The following is a 21500-nucleotide window of genomic DNA, read 5'->3' as shown; positions in this document are numbered from 1 at the left end:
ACTAGGTGCAGTACTTCTTCAAAATTCTGGACAACTGAGAGCCTCTACCCCCACCCAAAGCAAAAGACGTGGACACCAAGCAGTGTGTTCATTCATTTATTTGTCCAATGTTTCAACCTGACTGAAATACAAGATCAACAAGAGCACTGTACTCCTGGCTATTATTACATGTTAGAACATAGAGTTTTGCACTTTAGACAACATTTAACACCATTCTATGGGGTACTGCATTGCTTTTATAAAGTTTAAAATAAAGATTTATTTTCAAACATGTGACTTTGGTTTATTTCATACATTACACTTTCTTGCAGAAAAAATAAAATTGTACAACTGCATAAATATAAAATTCGTCCACCATGAAAATGGTTAAAACATTCAATAAAGACATTAGCACCACAGTGTGCGATGCCTCCAGCAGGAAAAGAAAAAAAAAAAAGAAAATATACAAAGCAAAGAGTTATGCCTATCACTGAGGGGAGTGATAGTCTGACCCAGGTCTCTCACACAACATACTGGAGGATGAGGAAGAAGGTGGGGAGAGAAAGAGAGAGAGAGAGAGAGAGACAGCATTCGCTACAAGCACAGTACACAATCATCTATTCTCTTTAACTTCACTTAAGTTAGTTTCCCCTGCCACCCCTCCAAATAAAATACCCTAACACCACAGAAAAGTCAGAAGCCTTATGGAGTGCTGTTAAATATAGTCTCACAGGTGGGCCTTTCTTTTAAAAGGAACAAAATAATTAGAAGTATCATGCCAGTTCTAGTCCCATTGAGTATTTACACCTTGGACAGCAAAAGTCTTTGCTCACGAGAAGTAGAAAACAGATACAATACATGGCTTGAAAAATAACCAGAGTATGCACCTATAGTACTGTACACTAAATAAAATACACAAGGCAGCAATACTTAGGGGCCAGAAACACTGCTTACTACAAGTCAGTTATGGAATCATAATTTACAGTAAAAATGGGCATGTCCCAAGGCTCAATTTTGTTTTCTTTTGTCATTTACAGTAGAATAAATATTTGTCGCTATTGCTACACTTTGTTTACATTCTAACCTAGTAAATGCAGAAAGCTAGTGTAAAGCATATAGATTACGTGTAGGTCCCATACGTATGACAGTTTGTTCAAGACTAGTAGGTTTTCTTTTTTGTTCTTTTTTTTTAAACCTTTTTAAATGGCTAGGAGGAGGAGAGGGGGGAAAGAGAGTTGTGCTTACAATCAGCTGCTTCTTATGTCAAATTTAATATCAAAGCGTCCCTGGAAGCGGTCTTTGTCGCTGTACTGGATGTTCTGCCCGTAGGCCCTGCATTCCACGCGCACTTCCACGTCGTAGGTCAGGTTGGTGAACTGCACTGCCACCAGTGGCTGCAGGTACCGCGGCTGCAGGAGCTTGCCGTAGTACGGGTAGTACTGCAGGGCAAAGCCAGAGTAGCCTCCCATGCCGTAGTACTCCACTGTGCCTATTTTGTCTGCATCTTCTTCTCTCTGAGAGATGGGGAAAGAAGAAAAGATGCTTGTTACCTCAACACCGCATTTTGCAGCTGTTTTCCCACTATCTGCTTTTCAGCAGTGCTGCACGCTCTCTTTGGTCATCACTGATCCTCAGCTTGACAGCATGAGGATGGCGGAAAGGACAGGTATGAGCTGTCCTACCAGCAGCTGCAAAAAGAAGTGCCTCCAAGCATGTATCATCCAGGAAAACAGCTTTTTATTTAAAAACTCAGCCACTTCTTTGTACGTTCAGAAGACACCACAGCTTCTTGTCATACCAGTGCACTGTCTGTGGTTAAAAAACTAACCAAACAAAAAGCCTCTGCTGTTTCTCAGCAGCTTTAATATTCAAGGCAAAGCATCTCCACCAGAGCCATTTGTCAACCATCCTTGCTAAGAACTCCAGTGTATCACTGGGAAGCTATTTTGAGGATCCCTTTTACTCCTTGGCCCTGCTGTTACCCCTCCCTGTGAGGACACTGCTGTTGTTCCTTCCTCACCAATAGCATTTTGACGAAGTCCTAAGGGAAGAGCTCCCAAGTGGAAACCACCCCAACTGCCTGCAGGAAGGCAGAGTGAGGAAGCTACAGCTGCACAAGGACTCGGGGAGTCCTTGCCTGCAGTATCCTGACTCGCCTTTGTTGCATCTCACTTACCTTGGCAGCACAGTGGACGGGGATGAGATATGGGCTGTATTTTGCCATGACCTCTGCAGGAAGGCTGTCATTTACTGGAGCCTAGAAGAAACCCAAACCAAGGCAACGTTACACACTGAATGCCTCTTTGCAGCAGCAAATCTCAGTGGTACCAAACGTAACAGCTAACGGGGATCCTTTCCACCTCAAGTTCAGAGGCACCAGCAACTGGTGTCCGTTCTTGGGACGGAGAAGCAGCGTAACACAACTACACCCAGTGGAAGTTAACCCACATAAAGCTGCTCTGGCCACCAAAGCAAGCACTTCAGGGTATTTTTCATTTCACTGAGGAAAGTGTCTCGTGGTAGAGCTCCAGCTGCCAGCAGGGTTTGTTTGTGCAAATGTCACGCAGTGGCAGAATGAGACGCTCTGCTGGAAGGTTTGATGCCTCTGTGCCAGGTGAGTGCAGTTAGGACTGGAAACGAGCAGCAAAGAACAATAGAGGCAGGCACGCCCTGACGTTCCTGAACTTTGACATCACCTGCATGGAAGGACAAAGGCTCAAAGTATCTCAGGGAAAGCTGGGAGCGTCAACTCCGACGTTGGACTCAGTTACTAAGAGGAATTTGGCTTCACATCTGTGCGGAGCTCAGATCTGCCTCACAAGCACCCTCCCAACACAAAAGCTGTAGGGTCTCTGATGAAGCGTGGAATGGGGGAGACGAGGACCGCCTTGGATATGTGCGTCATTTCTAAATGAAGCGTTTGAAGTCATACCTTGACCAGACCCTGCTCTCTGACGCAGCCTGGAGCTCTGTGGCAAGAAATGGAGGAAGGCACCAAACCCTTCTCTTCCCCAATCATCAAACACGTGCTTTTCATGCCATCCTACAACTGCCGCATACCAAGCACAGCATGTTCCTGCTAAAACGCACCCGCTGTTGCCACCCAGGATCAGATGATTCAAAATTCAACTGAATTTTAGCACAGGGCAGTCCTCTTTGTAGAACAACATTCCTCAAAACACGTTAGCTGGCCAGCCGGTACCTTTCCCCCTGCTCTCAACGACACTAATGAGTGGTGATGACGGCTGGTTGCTGTACCATTTGCACTGCTTTCCATCCAGAAGATGGAGAGGCGTGTTTTGCACAGTGCCTCATTCAATAACCTGTACTCTGCTGCTGAGTTCTTACAGAATGTTTTAGCATTTAAACGTGCTGGGGAAAAACCTACAAGTAAAAGCGGTTCCTGTGCAGATTAACTTCCTTCAGCGTTGTGCAAACCCGATGTTCAGCCCAGCATTGACCAGAGGGTGACAGCAGACATAAAACAGCATTTCTGAAGCTGCATTAAATAACCTAAAGATCTCCTCACCTTTCTTGCAGTAAGAGCTTTGCCAAACTCTCAGATGTAGTTTATGCTTTATGCATCAGTCTAATGCCTAATATAGCACTACTCCATTTAATTAAGTGGTTTTAGCAGGCCAGGCAACTCTGCACTGCCTGAGGAAAGAACGGAGAAGATGGAGGCATGACACAATTTACTGATCTTACTACAGACACGGTAGGTCTGGGACTGTCATGCAGAAGCACACCGTTAAAATGGGTTTTACCAGTTGAAGAGAACACCCTGTCAGAGCAGTTCAGTTAGCAGGCTCCGCAAGTCACCAGACGGTTAACCAGGAGCTTGTGCTGTCAGAGCTCACTGCTACTCGCCACGAGCTTGCAGTGTGCAGTTTGTTTTTTAAAGAAACGTAGTTTTAAAGCCAGTCATTCAAACGGTCTCACAGTCTCTCCGCTGCAGAACGGGTTTAATACTTATCTCCCTCCAGAGACAGAAAAGCAGGCACAAATTCAATAACTGCTCCAGAGCCACGGCAAACCTGCAGCCAACTCCCTGTCCTTATCAGTAGCTCCTGTTACTACGGGAAGAGATACTTGCCTTAGGTTTGAAGCCGATAATTCTGTTGAGCTTGACAAGGATGCATGGTTTGCCATCCTTATACCCAAAGGTGGGATCCTGTATTCCAGAACAGTTTTCCAGCCATTCACGTTTGAATTTGCAGACCTTCTTCTGGCCTTGGGCATCGCTGTATGGTCCTCTGTCTTTGTAATCCGTAGGCATCTCTGCCATGGTGGAGGAATGGAAAAACAAACGTATGCAACACAACCTTCTGCTCGTCAGGAACAGCTATATTTGTGCTTCACCGTGTAGTCGGGATTTCCCACTTGCCCAGGCAGGTGACGCCACCTTCTAAAGGCTGACAGCGCAGACCTGCACCCAGCCACTCCCCCACACACAGGCTGATCGCAGACCAGCAACTTTGTGGGGGCTTTGTTTTCTAACTGAGGCTGCCTACAGGCTACAAGAGAGCAAACACATTTGCAATTCACTGGCGCGGAGATTTTTTTGTCAGCTTTTACAAGCGGGTTCCCCTCAGATTTCACATGCACGTCTTACATGAGGCGCTAGTCTAATTTCCCATTATTACATATAACATATTAAAGATTAACATCCTCCTGATATTTTGCAGCATTGCATCAGGAGGACTGACACCGGCTTCAGCAAAGTCATCTGCAAAATCCCCCTGTGGCTCTCAGGGAGGATATAAGGTCAGTGCCAGGTGCTTTTGAGAGTCAGCTGCAACTTCAGCCAAGTGAAATCTGGAAGTCCCTGGCCACATACCCTTTGCAGTAAGCTTCTTAGGTACATCCCTGTCCAAATGTGGTCTGTCTAAACTGTTTAATGAGCAGGGATACGACTGAAACCAAAGTCTACCAGTTAAAGTTTACCAGTGTGGCTCTGGTAACAACGCAACTACTACTAACCCTCGTTTTTTGATGGGCCTGACACAGAGGCACTGGTCAGAGGACTGTAAGAAACAATCCAGACTTACCCCCGCAGTCCTGAAATACTATGTTTTCAGTTTGTTGATCAGCGCTGTAGTCCTTTAAGAACTTCTCAAGATTCTTCACATACGGCTCGTAACTTTTAGAATCGGAGGCAGTAAAGGAAATTTCTGTCTTTTGTACCTGGGGGACTTGGGTCAGTCCTAAGGAAAGCAAGATCAGAAAGAGAATGTTAGGAGCCGCACAGCCTCTGGGCAATGCTACACACACTGAGAACATAAAGCATTCTTACTAATCTGTATTTTTCAGACCTCAGGACTTGCACAAAACAAGCTCACTAGAGGGGAGGTTCTGAAGGGCTCTTATCTCCTCTTTCCAACAACAGTCTGGAATATTCGTCACGATGTTTGCATCACTAAGCAGATAAAAATCACAGAGGCAGAAGGGAGGCTACAAGTCAAGGTTTTTCTCCAGAAAAACAGCCAGCCGCAGGCCCCCTGCCCACTTCTGCCTCCTCCCCGAGGGCGGAAGGGAAACTGTCTGTGAGAACATCACACAACCAGCTCCCCTGGAAGGCTACTCCGACACGTGTGTCCCTAACAGGGTGCAACGCTACACGTTTAGGGTGCATCAGAAATGCCCATTCATGAACCCCTACAATAGCAGACAAGAGGGGCTCCCTAAGTTAGGTACGGCCTCTCCACGTTTCCCTTGTGCTGTCTCCCTCGCTGGATGCAGGGCAGGAGACATTTTCTCAATAAATTCATCAGCCTGATCATTTTGACTCGTCTTTTCACTCCCTAAACATCACTTCTGACTGTAGAAATAGCATCCTGAGCTCTATAATCAGAAACACAGCACTGAGCAAGAAACACCTCCACACAGGAGAGACGTTCAAAAGACTGTCCTACATTCTGGGCTGAGTAACTAGCTCCAATTTTGACTTCAGGAGGATGAGTAGAAAAAGAATGCATGGGCAGAAGGGACTAGATACAAGTAATGGCTGCGGATGATGAAAAATGCCAAGCCCTTTGCTTGTCATTATGGGACTTGGAAATAGCTGCTCTTGCATGAAGTTTAGGTCACATTTTAATTGAATGCATTGATGCATGGCTAACACTTAAGTTTAAAGTAATGGGAACTGGAGTTCACGCTGCCTTTGTGGCTGCCACTGTAATTATTGAGGTCTCGACTTGTGTTCAGTTTGTCATCTCCACTTTAGCAAGAACAAAAAAAGGAGCAGGGGAGCAGCATTTGCTTTGACAGCAGGTCTGCTGCCAACAAGTTCCTCCAGCACAAAACTCGGGCAGCTTAGCTGGCTGGCCCCAGCCCACAAGAGCTTGTGACTCCTGCACTTTTTCCAAAGCCACTTGAGTGCTTCTGCTTAGTCCCTCCTCGGGCCAGCTCACCACTCCCCTACCCACTGAGGTGGAATTTGTAACCCAGGACAAAGATTAGCTTTGTTCCCCTAAATGCAGCTCCTAGTAGCCAAAGATAGCGAGACGTCCAGCGAGCAGCTTGCGGTTTCGAGTTTTATTCCAGGAAGCAGCGTTGCCCTCTCCAATCTCCCGTTGGTACAAACAGAGCAGGTTGAGTGTTACAAGTTTAGAAGCAGCTCAGTGCTCCACCAGCAGAATTGGGTCTCACCCTACAAACTCAGTCGAGTTTTCAACCCCTTTCAATTAATTATTTGCTTTCTTGCTTCACAAATGGTTATAAATGTATAAACTGGGTTCAGTCTATCCTGCCTACCTCTCCTTGCATTACCAGCCTGCTAGGAAGCAGCAGGCTCAGAGTCACTTCAAGTGGCTATCTGGGTCTGCCTCTTCCAGAGTTCAAGTTACAGTTATCGTCTGAGTGTGTAAATATAACATTCAAGAAACCTCGGTCAGGCTTTAATAAGCTTTGGCCAGGCAGCTGAACTACCGGCTTTGCTGAGGACCACTAGTAGCAAGTCCCCACCCCTGCTTTTTATCTTATCCAAGGCAGTGCATACGTAAAGGCACCCACACAGGCGTAGCAGAGGTGAAGGGAAGGGCAGCACAAGCCGTGCAGCACCTGCGGAGGCCGCCGGCAGCTTGTCCCCACTGCTGGCGAGGACAGCCTGGCCACTGACACAGCCAGCTCAAAGCCACTCTTCCGCCCAGCCCAAAGGATCTGTCCTTTGGGACAGGTCCACATCTGGGTGACGTGCAGGGCAGCACCGAAGCCCACGCAGTGCCTCTGTGCAGCCACGCCAGCGGCCAGTGCGCGAGGAGACCCTTCCTGGCCGGGGGCTGGACCGAGCCACGGCCACAGCCCCGCCGCCCTCGGCCTCACCCGGGGCATTTAAGGGCACTTGGCTGAACCAGAGCAGGCTGCGCTTCGGTACAGCAGGTGCCTTCTTCCTTCAGGGTGAGAAAGAAGTGGAGATCAACCTTCCCACTCATGAGACAAACAGGCCAACAATCTATGTGAAGACAAAAGGTGTTTTATCCTGACGAAAAATCCATCACTGGTTTTCACCACAACTTCCATACCCAAATGCCCGCGACTGGCTGCACTCAGAGCCCTACGCACAGACCTATCATTTATTTCCTTCCTTGCTGTCCCTTCTGTGCCACCTGTATGTTCATATCCAAAATAAAAGCTTCAGTGCTGCTATCAGCAGCGCTGCCAGTGAACCCTTCCTCTCTGCAACACTTCTGCAGCCTTTCTGAAACCTCCTCTCACCCCCACTGGGAGAATTGAAGCAAGTACGCAAAAAAAGTTTACCAAGTTGAGCCATGCCAGTGCTACCCACCAGGGGCCAATAGGCACGTAAGGAAATATGCAGCACTAATGAAGTACAGGGATGATTAAGCCTCTTAGGGACTTGTGCACACGAGGAAGCCATTCATGAGCAAGCTCTAGGGGGAAAGAAGTGAAGTCTGAAGTGTTCTCATAGCCAGGAGCCCAAACAACGCTCCCTCATTTTGGAGTTAAGTTCTGTTTGCCGCAGCTCGTCTCATGTCATTACCAGAGAAGCACCAGAGTCACGTGTAGTGATGCTGCTGCTCACAACATGGTAGAATCAAGTCACTTATTGCTAGGAAAATAGTGACAGAGCTACTTTTGATTTTGAAATACTATTTCCGCAATTGCCTTTTAGAGCGCATTGCTAGGAAATAAGATTACCGTTTTCACTTGACTGACACCGTCCACTAAGTGACGAACGATGCCTTGACTTAATAACAAGACACCACTTTTTGTTGGCTAACTCCGTGACTGTATCAGGACATCTAAAATGAAGCAAGTGTGAGGCCATTGATTTTTTTTCCAGCTACCACTCTACTTCCATAATACTGCTGCAGACTAAAATCACATTTATTCCATTTAAAACTCAGTCCTTACACAAGCTTTATCGCTCTAAGCTGCAAGAGCAAGATTTCAGAAAAATGTGTCTGGAGGGTGAAGGGGAAGAAACCAGAAGTGGTAGGTCAAGCTCGTTATTAGGAACGGTTGTGCAAGTCTGTGGTGATGACAGTTGCTTCATCATGCTATGCTCACTTCCCAGCACCACGTTCCCTTGGTTCACAGCGTGTCTGAACGCTACTTGGGTGACACAGATGACCAATTTAGTAACCACTACACCATTCCTACCTAACGCACCCCCACCGCCCTCACTTAGTCAGGATGGACTTTAAGAGCCTCCACGCTAATTGATGTCCTTCCGAGCTTCTAATCACCGTCTGCCTCATCCCAGAAGCACAAAAAGCAGGTGCAAGTTTTCTACAAATGCACTGTCTGCTCAGCTGGGAGGCAGGTAGTGTCTCTGGAGCTTGAGATTCAGATATTTTTCATACTTTGGCGCTGCAACAAGAGGCAGCAGAAAAGCGTGACTCGACAGGAGGTGGCACTTGCTCCTTGGGGCTTTCCCATCGCTCTCATTTCCACCTCCCAGCTACTATCGGAGCTAAATGAGCCAGCTGGGGAATACACACCAGAGCAGCCTTCCCCGTTACGCACTGCCCAAGCACATCGTGGCAAGGTGGTGTTTAAACCAGCAGGGACATGAGATCTCCTGACAAGCCTCAGGCAGCTGTGAGCTCCCACCCCTACACCAGCTGTAGGGCAGGTGGACCGTGTTTCGCAGGACAAACACCACAAGATGGCAGGATACACAGCCCAATTTAGATTGGGGTGGAAAATAAAATGGATTCAGGAAAACACTTGGCACTCTGTGTTTAAAAGGCAATTCCCCCACCCACCGCTCTTAGCAGGGTAAGTGCTGTGGTTAAAGCAGAGCCCGAGGCACAGCGCAGGTGGAAATCTACCACGAGCCGGGGCTGTCCCCATGGCAAAGGCTGGACAAGGCGAACTGTGCTGCCCCTTCCCCCAGGAGGGAAGTTATCCTGGAAATGTACAGCCAAGTGGTGCAGGAACCAATTAGCATGTTAATGATAATTAAAAATAGCACTTTATGGCTTTCAGTGCTATGCCCCTATCAATAACTCAATGAAACATCCTGTAGCTTCTGCCACTGTTAGTAAATTTGTGTATTGCAGAACAGGAATGATATTGCAGCAGCCCCTACAGCATTTTTCCTGCAAACCTTGAAGGAGAGGTTCATGTGAGCCCAAAATGGTTAGGAAAGGTGGAAACTAAAGGGACTTGCCTTTTAGTTTTCAAGCTGCCAATACACTTCGCTTGCAACTCTCCCCACAAGAACCAGGAACTAGAATTGCACAACATTTTATTTTAAGTAGTTCACAGTCTGCAGTGCTCCCAGTTCATGGAAAGTTCGATGCTCACTATGTACATGAGCAAGTGTGCTAATCATCAGAAATGCAGTTCTGCCTGCAGTGCAGGAGACCCCACGCAGTATGGGAACACGGGGATTGCTGACCTCCCGCAGGCATCAGTGCAGCAACTCACCACAGCCTCAATCTCTATGAAAGCCCGAGTTAAAAGTTTATTCTGGCACACTGTGGTCTAACCGGTGCCGTGCTGCAGGGCGAGAAACAAACTTGACAGTGACAGCCAAGCTCCACCACACCTCACCCTGGCTCATCCACATCTGTAGTAAGTCAGATGATGCCCTGCAAAGGGCTCTGTGCTGTTAGCAGGTAAACGTCCCCTTTAAATGGTATTCATGTGCCATTATCATGTGCCATTCCAGTGGGTTTGAAACCCTTTTCGAGCAGGCTGCCTACTGTCATTCATTCAGGAGTTAGATTTTTATTCTGGTTGATTTAAGTCCTGAAAGCCCATTTCAGACTCAGAAGATCCCCCAAAGCCTTTTCAGCCTTCCTCCGTTTTGCTTTCTATAGCACCCACTACAACAGCATCTTGAATTTTTTTTTTTGTTAAGAAAGGACAAAGCTCAGAAAAGTGGTGCAGTATTTAATTAAGAGATGAATAAAGCCCTCTGCAGGCTGAAATCTTGCACAGAGATTTTACTACGAAGTTGCTTTGAAATTAGCTTTGGGTAATACGGGTTTGCAATTCTAAGTTACCTAGAATGAGTAATTATGTGACATCAGGCTAAACAGCATGTCTGTCTGGATGTGACCCAAGATCCAGTTTCTTTGCTAATTATTTCATGTCTGGTAAGACCACTGGGCTTCAGCCGAGGAAAAACATTTAATAAAAATAACTTCCACCATTATCCACGTTAGTCTTTCAAATGCAGCTAACAGCTCTGGTCAGCACCAGTGCCAGTTTAGTCTTTTCCTGCAAGTATCCTGCAAGCCTGATGCAGAGGTGGATACAGCGCTCCAGACAGCACTTACCCCAGCCGGGCTGGTACCTTAAATGCCATATACTAAGACAGCAATTTCAGTCTGTTTTGTTTAAAAAATGCTGGTGGAAAAGCAGTTATCTGAAAAAGATGATTCTTTGCGGAGATATTAGCACCATCTGGCGAAGGCAACGCTCCCCGTGTTGTTAGAGCAGGGAACAGTTGCAGCATAGCAGCACTGCAGACAGTGGGGCTGTAACACACTGCGTGACACTAGAGCCAGCTTCTGTAGCTACAAGCCGTCAGCCTCACAATTGTCACTTAAATACCACCGTTATTAAAAGCTTCTGAACTGTTTTACAGAGCAACTGGAGACAGATCATTACCATAGCCAGTGCCAAGCAGCCTCAAGGTCATTTGTAATGTGGGAAAGCAGCAGTTGCGCAGCTCCCTGCCACACTCCGAGCGGCCGCTGGCTGCGGCAGCAATCAGGCAGCGCAGCAGAGCCTGACCTGCGGCAGTGGCTGGTCACTGTCTGCAGCAACCCAAGGTGGGCTTTCACCTCAAGCAGGGGCTTCTGTTTTGTCTAACAGAGAAAGGTCGTGCATCAGGAGCTGCGAGAGCCACCTCTAACCCTCCCCACTCAACATCAGGGCAAATACCCATTTGTAGATGCTGTTACCTCCTCCAGCTCACACAGCAGAGCCCAGCATTAACCATCACAATTCAGCAAGCACATCCACAATTGGTAGTGCCCCCTTCCTCCTTGTGCACCCCAGTTTCACAGATGAAGCCAGCATTTTACCTTTGTCCCCTCATTTTCCCATAGGAACACAGTGGCTATGAAGAAAAACTGAACCCAGTTTTGTCACACAGCTCATTCCCAAGTGAAGCCTGAGCCTCACTCCATCACTTCGGAGTAAGGAAAGGGGAGAGCATCGATTCGGGTTCAAGTTCCTCTCAGACAGGAGGAACACTTCATGTGATGCAACCTTTAATTCTAGCTGGTTGCCTTCAATTCCCAGTGCTGTTAACACAGAAGGCTTAGAACATACCCACCCCCTACAAATATGTGTTGCAGCAACGAGACGCTTATTTCATCCTCCTCCTGGAGGTGAGTAACCAAACCGCCTCCCCAGAACAGCTTGCACCCGGGCCAACACGGGCCTCCCAGTTAGTTACCTGGAGGCGCCACTCGATCCTGGTATTTGGGTTCAAATTCACTGACGGTGAGCAACATCACTTGGATGGTCCCAATGAATATACCCGCCAGGCAACCGTAGAAGATGACATAGAAGAGGAGGATCTTAACTGCAAGAGAAAACAAATGAAAAGATTAATCAAGTCCCAATTATTTGGGATCATGAAGCGTGAGAATTAGTGTGTTCTTCCATATTTTAATGGATCCGTTGGCTGACCAAGGCTACCACAAGGTGACAGGCTTTCAGTGAAGCACAAGCCCAACACAAGTCGGCATGCTATACGCAGTGCTATACGTTCCACACCACTCTGGGCTTCAGAGCTATTTCCACAGAGCCTGCATGAGCTGCTAGATTCAGGTTTACAAGCATTGGTAATGTGTGACCTCCCTAATAATTCAGACTCTGACCTCCACCAGAGACAACAGGAGCAGAATTTAGGCCCAAATCAGCACCAATACTCAATCTCAAATGTAGGAAAGTACTTCAGTGTGTCACAGCACTCCGCATTTACCAACCTTGTGCATCTACAAAGGCACGCCAGCACCGCTCATACCAATTAAAAACTGAATTATGTAACAAAAGACTAAATTTAGTTTGGGTCTGAAAGGAGATGCCTAGAATTATCCCGGTGGGGGGGGGGAAGAGCCTGAGATGCAGCACAGCTCAGACTCCGGGTATCGGTTACCAGTTTACAGGGATTATCTCAACTGATTAACTGCACAGTAACACGCCGTACTAGGCATCACCAGGCCGCCTACGGGAAGGATAAGCCAGCCCATGCCAAGCAACTACAGGCTAATCAGGCTGCAGGAACAAGCACTGCAGCGAGGAACACTTGAAAGAGCCTGCTCGATCCCAGCGTCCTAGCCTAATTGCAGACCTGGAGGAGGAGGTTTATATGGAGGACTCAAGGTGAACAGATACAAGGGCCAGGGAGGAAGCAGTAGGTGAAGGTATTCCTCCTCTCCTGAGCCCCATCATAAAAAAGCTCCATCAGTGGAGAAGCCTCCTCATTAAAGCAGCCATTTCTGGTGGGTTTCATTTTCCAGTTACAAAGGAAAGAGGATCAGGAGGGACAGCCAGAGACACAGAGGCTGAGGAACACACTCAGAAAGACACTCCATCCTCTCGTCCACTGGAGACCGGGGAGGCAGCCATGGCTGGTGAGCAGAGCTTGGTGCGATATCGTGGTGCTCCAGGAGTTAAAAGCACTCTTTGGTATCCAAGCAGCGTAAAGCAAATGGTCGTGACGTCAGAAACATTTGGAAATTTTTTCCAGAGCACGGTCATAGGAGGTGCTGTTGTAACAAACCAAACACCAATGCTGTTGTCTGCAGCGTAACGCCTTTTGAGTTTTTGTAACATCAAAAGGCCAGCGCTGGGAGGTAGCTTATTTAATCAGTTTCCCAACCAGGATGCTCTTAACACCAAAGACACCTTAAAGGTCACGGTTTCAGAAAAAACACACGCAACCGAGCACAACGGGGTTGCGCAACAGAGCTTCCCGCAACAGGTAGGCTTATAACGGAGAAATCGGATCGCCAGCCTGCAGGTTGACATCGGTCCTAGACGGATGGGCATGGGAAGGAGGACTCGGTCTGGCTCCGCGTTGGAAGCGCTGCGCAGCCGCCCGGTGCCTCGGGAGCAGCAGACACCTACCGGTGCGCGCCCGCAACCCGATTCAGCTCACGTACGGGTACGGCAGGAGCCCGCTGCGGTCCACCAGGGCCAAGGCTGTCGCCTCCAGCGGATCCGTTACACCAGGAGCCGGGCTCAGCATCGCGGGGTGGCAGCCCGGCCGCGGCTGGCAGCAGCTGGAAGGCCGTCCGGGTGCGCGCAGACAACGCCGAGCGCCCCCCGGGCGCCGAGGGCTGCCTGCAGGGCGCCCCAACCGATAGCGGGGTGCGCGAGCATCGCCGCCCGCACGGCCGCCTCCCTGCCGGGGAGGCACCGCAGGACCCAGGAGCTCTCTCGGCGAGGCACAGCCACCTCGGATCGCCGCGGAGCGGGGGGAAGGGGCGGCGGGGGAGCGGCACCCGCGGTGCGGAGGGAGCCGGGGAGGCAGCGCCAAGGACGAGGCGCCCTCCCAAGGTCGGCCCCGCCGCGGGCTCCATCCCGGGCCCGGCCCCACCTGCCCGGCAGCCGCGGCCCGGGGAGGGGGCTCGGGGGGCCCCGGGGACACCCCCCTTTCCCCCCGCCCCCCCTCCGGTGCCGGTGCCCGGCCGCAGGGGGGTGAGGCGCGGCGGTGCGCGCTGCGGAGCCCCCCCGCCGCCCGTCCCCGCACTCACACCAGCTGCCCCCGGTGCGGCCCAGCAGCTCCTTCTTCTCCGAGTTCCAGATGAACTTCTTCCAGTTGCCGTCGCCGTCCTTGGCCTTCCCGCGGGCCATGGCGAGCGAGCGGGGGGCGGCGGGGGGGCGCTGAGGGCTCGGACGGGCTCCGCGGCACCGGGACGGGCTTCGGGGAGGGGGCTTTTAGGGGGGGAAGGGGGCGCTCCAGAGGGGGGGAGGGGGGGCTCCGGTGTGTGGCGGAGGCGCGGAGCTGAGGGGGGAAGCAGCGGAGCCCACCGGGCACGGAGCAGCCGCGCTCGCCGCCCGCCGCACCCCTTCATATAGGGCGCGGGCCCCGCCCGCTGGGCGCCGCAGCCACTGGGAGGCGGCGGGGGGCGGGCAGCGGACGGGGCGGGCGCCGCGCGGGCACGTGTGCGCGCGCAGGTGTGCGGCCGCGGGCGTGCGCGCGCGGGGCGGCGGCGGGGGCAGCCCTGCGCCTTCCTCCCCCCCCCCCCCCCTCCTCCTCCTCCTCCTCCTCCTCCTCCTCTTCTTCCTCCCCGTCCCCGTCCCGCCCGGCCCCGCCGCGCCCCGCCGGGCTCACGTGTACGGCGCCTGCCGAGCGCTGAACGCGAAAGCGGCGCCGCGCGGCACCTGCCGGGATGTTGTTGTTGGTTTTTTTTTTCTTAATTTATTTTTTAAATTTTTTTTTTTTTTTCAGGGCGCAGCCGCCCTCGCAAGGTGACCTTCAGGGAGGTGCGCGCACGCCGCCGGCGGCCCGATGGGGGGGGGCTGCGGCACCTTGTGGGGGTCCCGGTGCTGCCCCGGCCCCCCAGCGCTGGGCGGCAGCCTGCGGGGGGACCCCGGGAAGGGGAAAGGGGCTCTGGTGGGGCCCTGGGACCCGCATTCGTGATGGAAGTTCACCGACGTGCCCCAGTCCCACAGTGTCACGACAGGACCGAGTCACACGTGAACCTCGGCTGCACGCTGCCGTACCCTACTGGGATTTATTTAATACTGAACTTCCTCCTGGTCACAATACGGCGCTCCGGGTATTTTCCTGCCTTTAAGCTACAGGCTTGCTCTGCCAGCCTTAACTCCAGACTGTTTTGTTGTTTTGGGAGGCTAGACAAACGCACGCCAGCCACCCCGCTGTCCCCAGGGGAACAGCCCCAATGTGGCGCCCATCTCCAGGCACCCCACGGCCACCGCCCACAGCCAGCCCCTGAAGCAGCCTGCACAGGCCTGATTTTTTTGGGCCTTGGTCTGCCTGGGCAGGGTACCTCGAGGTGTTTGCACCCTGCAAAGCTGAGCACCGCCTCCCCAGGCCTAGGCACGCCGCCGGACTCCTCAAAGCCTCGTGGGGTTAGGAAGAGGAGTGTCACACAGGAGTCAGTGCATCTGGGGGCAATGTTTGCTGAACGCTCTGCGGTACATTACGTGTGATCAGAGGGAGCCAGCCAGGTGTGCCCCAGGGATTTCCATCCTGGGTTTGGGGAATCGGCCCTCAATGGCATTTGTGCAATGGAAAATGGCTGATCAAACGGCTGAGGACAAATGGCGTCTCTCTTCTCCATGGTGTCTGGTCAGAGCTGGTCTTTAAAGAGACCTGCTGATGGTGGGCGATAATGAGAGCAAACACAGACAGCAGTATCTGATACCCGAGTGAACATCATCTGCGGTGTAGGGAGGATGTATCAGTTACAAGTTAAGAAGGCTGTGATTACAATCAGGCCAATAAATAGATGAGCACCGCAGGAGGAACAAGCGCTCACTTTTAACACCCAGCACCATTGCTGCTGTAGACAATGAGGCTGTGTCTCAGCCACTGGGCCACCAGGCCTGCCTGGTCACTTGGGAGCCAAACCTGCTTTCCTTCTGATGCCCTGGGTGCTGTTTTTGCCTCGACCCCCTACCCTACGAAAACAGCACGTTGGGAATCGTGTGCAGGTGCGCGGTGTGGTCACCCAAACACAAAGCCCGCGCTTTAGCCTACCTCATGGATGCTGTGTCTGGCTTTACCCTCAAGTCAGGACCCGTCTCATCCAGTCTGCTGAGTAAAACCCCTCACAAGCTGATTCAGGGCAGGTGGAACAGCAGCAGTTGACGCAGCCTGCCCTCTGTGCAGGCAATGGGGTCACCCAAAATGAAACTGGCATCAGATATTTGAGCAGGTTCATGGCGATGTCCAAATCAGAGAAGAGAATGGGACTGCACGCTCTCCCACAGTGTTATTTCCTAAGGCCACAGAAAGTGAGTTTGGAGAAAGCAACTAGAATGAATGATCTGAAAAACCTGAGCAGTCGTATCACGATTACAGACTAAATGGCTACCCAGAAACACGATCTTCCTCTGAGCGTGTTCTCACTCTCGCTATGGGAGCTGGTGGTGCCTGTGGAAGCCAAGCTGCAGGAGCTCCTGGCTTCATCGCTGTTTGTTTAAGGATCACCAGGAAACTCTCTCCTCTTCCCGCAAATGTCTCTATTACTGTACAAATACACAGATAAGTTGGGTTGGCAGTGCCAGTGGTACCAAATCCCCGTAACTGCGCAGGCTGGGGCATGCAGGATCTGGAATGGGCAAAAGGCACTTCACGAGGTTTGCAGAGCACTTCTGCAAACCCTTTTACGCATCCGCAGTCCCATGGATGCTCGGGACATGCACTTTGCTTAATGTTGGCAAATTGTCCTCTCAGAATCAGCAGAACTAATAGGCAATGGGGTGCCATATTTTATTCAAATTCACCATTTGTTCGGCTGCTCAGATATCAATCAGGCCGTCTCTAAGGCCACCACTATATGATCTGATTTTTTAAGGTGATAAGAGCCTAAGGCAACTTTCGAAACTGCCAAGAACAAAATGTGCAAAGATATCCGTGTTCAGATTAACTGCAGGAGGAAGGACAGGGCTGGGGAAAGCTGTGCACCGGCACCAAGGAAAGAACAACATGCGAATGGACTTTGTTAGGGGGTTATCTCACCGCCCTTAGGAGCTGGTGCATGAGGAGCTCTCTGGTTTTCTCCAGTGGGTTTGGGCACAGCCATCTAATGACGAGATCCCAGCTTCCTTTGGGTCTCCTGCTTTACAGCAGACCCAAAGAAAGCACCTCAGGCAGGCAGAGGTGTCTCACTGCAGTGCAGGAGGAGAGCAGACAATTACTTTTGATGCAGCAGCAAGAGAGAAGAGCACAATGTAGAGCAAAGCCAAGCCATGATTTATCCACCTTGGTGACTTGGGAAATGAGACTGTGCAGCTGATGGTGACCAGCAGAAAATTTGGGTAATGTGTGATCTAGAAACATCTCTGAAGGCAGCTGCGGACTATGCTGTGACATGCAGTGGAGGAAGGGGAGAGGCATGCTGTGGGGAGGGACTCTCACCGGCTGCGGGACCGAGTGCTAATTATAAGATGACAGAAGTGTGCAAAATGGCCTTAAGTAGTTGCTATTCGTGGGCTGCCGCTGCAAACAAACGGGGCTGGGCCTCCTCGGGCTGGCATGCCCGGGAGCTGGAAAAGGGCAGCTGCTCAAGAGCTTGGCACCAAGCCTGCATCACACACAACAGGTGAGAGGGGGCGAGGAACAAAACTGGTGGCTAGAGCTGCTGCAGCCCTGCAGCACAAGGCCTGTCCTCTGTCGCAGACGAAAAGTAAGAGGCTGCGTGGCACACAGGCATTTTACACCCCTCTGGGAGCTGCCAGGGGCCTTGAAGGGGACAGGAGCAACCCTCAGTGTCCCCGCAAGGGGAATGCCAGCATATGGTCCCGTCACAGCTTCCCAGTCCCACAGGGCACTCTGCCTGAGGCCTGCCCTCTGATTTTCTGCTTTGGAGGTTCAGGGGAAACCCAGGAGCTGCTGTACGTTACATCATCTCAAGTGGGGTCTGTAGTGTCCCAAAACACGGTATGGCAAAAATAGCTTTCCAGTCTTCTTCCTTCTCCTCCTTGTCCCGCACAGATACGGGGTCAGAAGAGATTAGGCTTATAGACATATGTGGCTGGTCCTCTGAGCGTGACAAGTGCATTTGAACGGATTTATCACATGGAGCTATGCAAGCTGAGTTCAAAACATTGTGAACTGGTAAGCCCTGAGAAAATGAATATATACAGAATATAAATATGTAAGTATATATATATATAAATAAATATATATGGAACTGACCTCCAAAATCCAGCCATGGGGCAAGTGTTCTTTTCTCTAATACAAGCTTGATGGTTGTGTGACATCACTTGTGGGGGTGCCTGCACAGCTCACCCTTGGCAAAATGACATGGACAACAGCTGCTAAGATTGAAAAGTCAGTGTAAACACCATGCGTGAATGGGAAACCCAAAACTCTCTGAGGAAGCATTTACCCCAAACTGATCTTGCTGCAGGGGGAAACAACCATCAGACCTCAACTGATCATGCTAAAGAGGACAACCACCATCAGCTGGGTTAAGTGGTAACCAGGGAATGACAAAGAGAATTTTGAAACAAAGAAGGAATCAATCTGAAAAGACGTACAAAAGAAGCACAAAAATTTGTAAGGGAGTAAATTTGTAAGACTTCATTTGTAAGACCAAAATTTGTAAGACCTCAGAGCAGGAACAGAGCAGCAGTGAAAACCCAATCTAGCACTGACAGCGGTCACCCTGCTGGCATCACACCTCTGCCCAGACCCAGTGCAGCACCCTCCTGTCTGTGGGACTGCTGGTGACCTGCTGGGGTGCCTTCCCACCAGTGGGTGCGTTAGGTGGTTGTAGGGAGCAGCATGGACACCCCTAAAGCAGGAGTGGCCACAACCCCAGCAGGAGCAGGTTGTAAGCAGGGGAACCCACATTCCCAGAAGTGACCCCCTTTGCTGGAAAGAGAGGGGTGGGTGTCTGTGTGTCTGGGATGAAAACTTTTGGAGATTAGTTATAGAAGCATGCCAAGGAGCTGGTAGGTATTTATTAGTGTCTTCTAATTGTCTAACACTGTGGTTTAACTGTTGTGTTGCTGACATTGGTCCTGAACGTATAGTTCACTGACTGTCGGTTAATTACACATTCTTCAATCAATAAACCACTTCAGCCCTGATTTGGTTTAACCAAAAAAAAAAAAGGTTGTTTTTTTATTTTTTTTTTTAAAAACGGTTTTCCCCAATCTTGGCAGGAGAAGGCCTGTATGCTCAGTCATTGAGAAAGCATTCACTTCATGGTGAACTAGAGACGGAGCAGGGCACTGGATGGTTTCTAGGGTGGACTGGCTGGCAGGAAGGTGGAGACAGAAAAGGGGGGTGCGTGACAGACAGTGTGCTGTGTGCCTGGTGTTTGATAACCGGGGTAAATACCGCTGGTGGACAGTATAGAGTTGCCCTGGCTGAGCACACCCACCAGCAGTGAAACTTGCCAGCTATCAACATAGTTCTGATGGAAGCAACGGCAACTTGTTAAGGCAGCAGTAGTCAAACCATATTGTCAGACTTTCTCTTTTTGGCTGATGAGGGGAAAATTACCCTAATCTCACTGAAGATAATATGAAAATAATTTCCTGCAGGAAATCCACCCTGTTTTCACACAGGGAAGAAGCATTACCCAGGAACTAGCTATGAAGTTGGCAAGAACAGCGCAGTTCTGTGCCAATGGGCACCCGGAGCCCTTACTGGGGCAGCAGCCAGCTTTCTGGTACCCGGCCACCAAGCTCTGGCAACGACACGAGCTCTTGATGCAGCCAGCATCTGCACGGCTGGGGGAGATAAGGAGCCTGCATCTGCATGGGACTGATTCAGCTTCACCCCTGCTGGTTGACACAAAATGGCTCCTATCGGACATAGCAGCAATATGCACCATTAAAACAGGTCATCATTAGTTTTCTGTCTTGGCAGCAAGACTGTAAGGCTTCAGTCCGTGCTTGCTCCTGACCGTGGTTTGTAAGGGATTTCCAATGGTAGGTTGTATTTGGGCACCAGCCTGCTCAGCTGCCCCAGTTAGACCTCTGCTGTCTCCAGGGCCAGCGCGTCTGGGACTTCCAGCACTAAACCAAGTCAAAGAACGAGAACTAAACAAACTCCAAAACTATTTTGAGGCCTGCTCTAATACTCTTTAAGAAGACAAACAAGATCAGAGTGGAAAACATTTCTATCTTTAGCCATCAGGAGCAAGACTTATCTGAGCAACTCCACACAGAAGCTGGCAATGGGAATGGGTAAGTTAGGGTTTGACTTGTTCCTAAACATCTTGTTTTAATTGTTCTGTCAGGGCCACAGTGGGATTTGCAGTGCCTGCCAGATGCCTTTCTCTTTCTTCTCACAGGAGGTCTTTTCCCTAAAACAACTCACAAATGTCTATGATGATTTTAAAGGTTACTCCAGTGTTGTCCACACTAGAAGTCCTTACCGTATGAAGGTAGATCACCCTACAAACTGGGAAGCATGTTGTCCTCTGTCGGCTCCTTGTTGGTCTTTGCTTTGGTTTGGGTTGTCTGGTATGACTGCAGTGTCCTGAGATGACCAGCACTGCCGAATGGCTGCGCCCTGACCTGAAACAAAATAAAGAAATACATGAAGACATTTTGACTGGAGAATCTCTCACGCAGATATGTCTTCATTCCCCTGGCATAAGTTCAGTGCTGTGGTAACCACACTGGAGTCTGAAATCATGTTTTCTCCTTTACCTGGTCCTGCATGGACTACAGCACCTCACACAGCCTCATTTCTGGTTGAGAAGGGCCCCACATGCGAGCCATTAGCATGCAGGCCAATGGAGGCAGACACACACCTACTAACAGGATTTTAAAACCTGCTGAAGTTTTTCTCATTATAATCAGTGGGAATTAAGGGCCTGACCTGTGTGGTGCATTTGAAAGGCCAGATGGGCTGCAGTTTGTATATTTAGATGCTTGTGTACCTTGGAAAATCTGCTTTTAATTTCCATGGTTCAGCCTCTCTGCTCAAATAGGCAGGCTACCTTTGACGTGGATATTTGTGCCAGACCCATGACAAAGCTGATCAGTTCTGCAAAGACACAACTGGATCTGGGCACTTGTGACACTGGTGTCTACAGATCCCTCAGGTGTTCGTCAGGAATGATCAGTTCTTGCTGAATATGAAACCACAGGTTACGAGAGGGAAGTGAACACCATAAGCAAACCACTCCATCACGTCTGGTCTAACAATGCGACAGGTAGAGGAGAACAGCACATGTGATACTGCTGCTCTTATTTACATGAGGCACATCTTTGTCTGTTATTTAAACACTATTATCAGTTGAATAACACAAACCCTTGCAGCATATAATTGTGACAAGACAAGGACCCCAAGACGTAGAGTTTTGAGTTGCACTATTTTCTCACTGGAAACACTCCCAAAATACCAACATGCACATCTACTC

The 21500-nt window shown here is 50.2% G+C and overlaps 3 protein-coding genes and 1 long non-coding RNA gene across 13 annotated transcripts in view; 2 read left to right on the top strand and 2 right to left on the bottom strand.

Annotated features, from left to right (window-relative positions):
- Positions 1-269, top strand: part of NME7 (NME/NM23 family member 7) — a 96610-nt gene extending 96341 nt beyond the window's left edge. For all 8 annotated transcript variants that reach the window (XM_083820433.1, XM_083820436.1, XM_083820429.1 and 5 more), the window contains one exon: positions 6-269. In XM_083820433.1, the coding sequence (XP_083676559.1) occupies positions 6-38 (33 nt within the window). In that variant the 3' untranslated portion in view covers positions 39-269. The remainder of the gene's footprint in view (positions 1-5) is intronic.
- On the bottom strand, positions 83-14517 carry ATP1B1 (ATPase Na+/K+ transporting subunit beta 1). The gene is made up of 6 exons (XM_083820441.1): positions 14175-14517; positions 11867-11995; positions 5031-5186; positions 4076-4260; positions 2156-2236; positions 83-1493 (listed from the first exon to the last, which is right to left on the bottom strand). The coding sequence occupies exons 1-6, from the start codon at positions 14272-14274 to the stop codon at positions 1227-1229; spliced, it is 918 nt and encodes a 305-aa protein (XP_083676567.1). The 5' UTR covers positions 14275-14517; the 3' UTR covers positions 83-1226.
- A 23-nt stretch (positions 14518-14540) lies between these two features.
- LOC310892551 lies at positions 14541-16988 on the top strand. Its single transcript, XR_014578211.1, has 2 exons — positions 14541-14598; positions 14873-16988. It is a non-coding gene; the product is annotated as an uncharacterized lncRNA (long non-coding RNA).
- A 3321-nt stretch (positions 16989-20309) lies between these two features.
- Positions 20310-21500, bottom strand: part of LOC310892530 (uncharacterized protein) — a 164812-nt gene continuing 163621 nt past the window's right edge. For all 3 annotated transcript variants that reach the window (XM_083820405.1, XM_083820406.1, XM_083820407.1), the window contains one exon: positions 20310-20649. The gene's annotated coding sequence lies outside the window, so the exon portion shown is untranslated. The remainder of the gene's footprint in view (positions 20650-21500) is intronic.

Source organism: Anser anser, assembly GCF_964211835.1.
Source record: "Anser anser genome assembly, chromosome: 1".
Classification (NCBI taxonomy): Eukaryota; Metazoa; Chordata; class Aves; order Anseriformes; family Anatidae; genus Anser; species Anser anser.
Note: the sequence above shows the minus strand (reverse complement) of the source record. Positions and strands in the feature narration are given on the sequence as shown.

Coding starts and splice junctions, on each gene's coding strand:
- ATP1B1 (XM_083820441.1), bottom strand. CDS start 14,274: ATGGCCCGCGGGAAGGCCAAGGACGGCGACGGCAACTGGAAGAAGTTC. Junction 11,996..14,174: donor CCGCACCGGGGGCAGCTGGT/GTGAGTGCGGGG, acceptor TTTCTCTTGCAG/TTAAGATCCTCCTCTTCTAT. Junction 1,494..2,155: donor CCGTCCACTGTGCTGCCAAG/GTAAGTGAGATG, acceptor CCCATCTCTCAG/AGAGAAGAAGATGCAGACAA.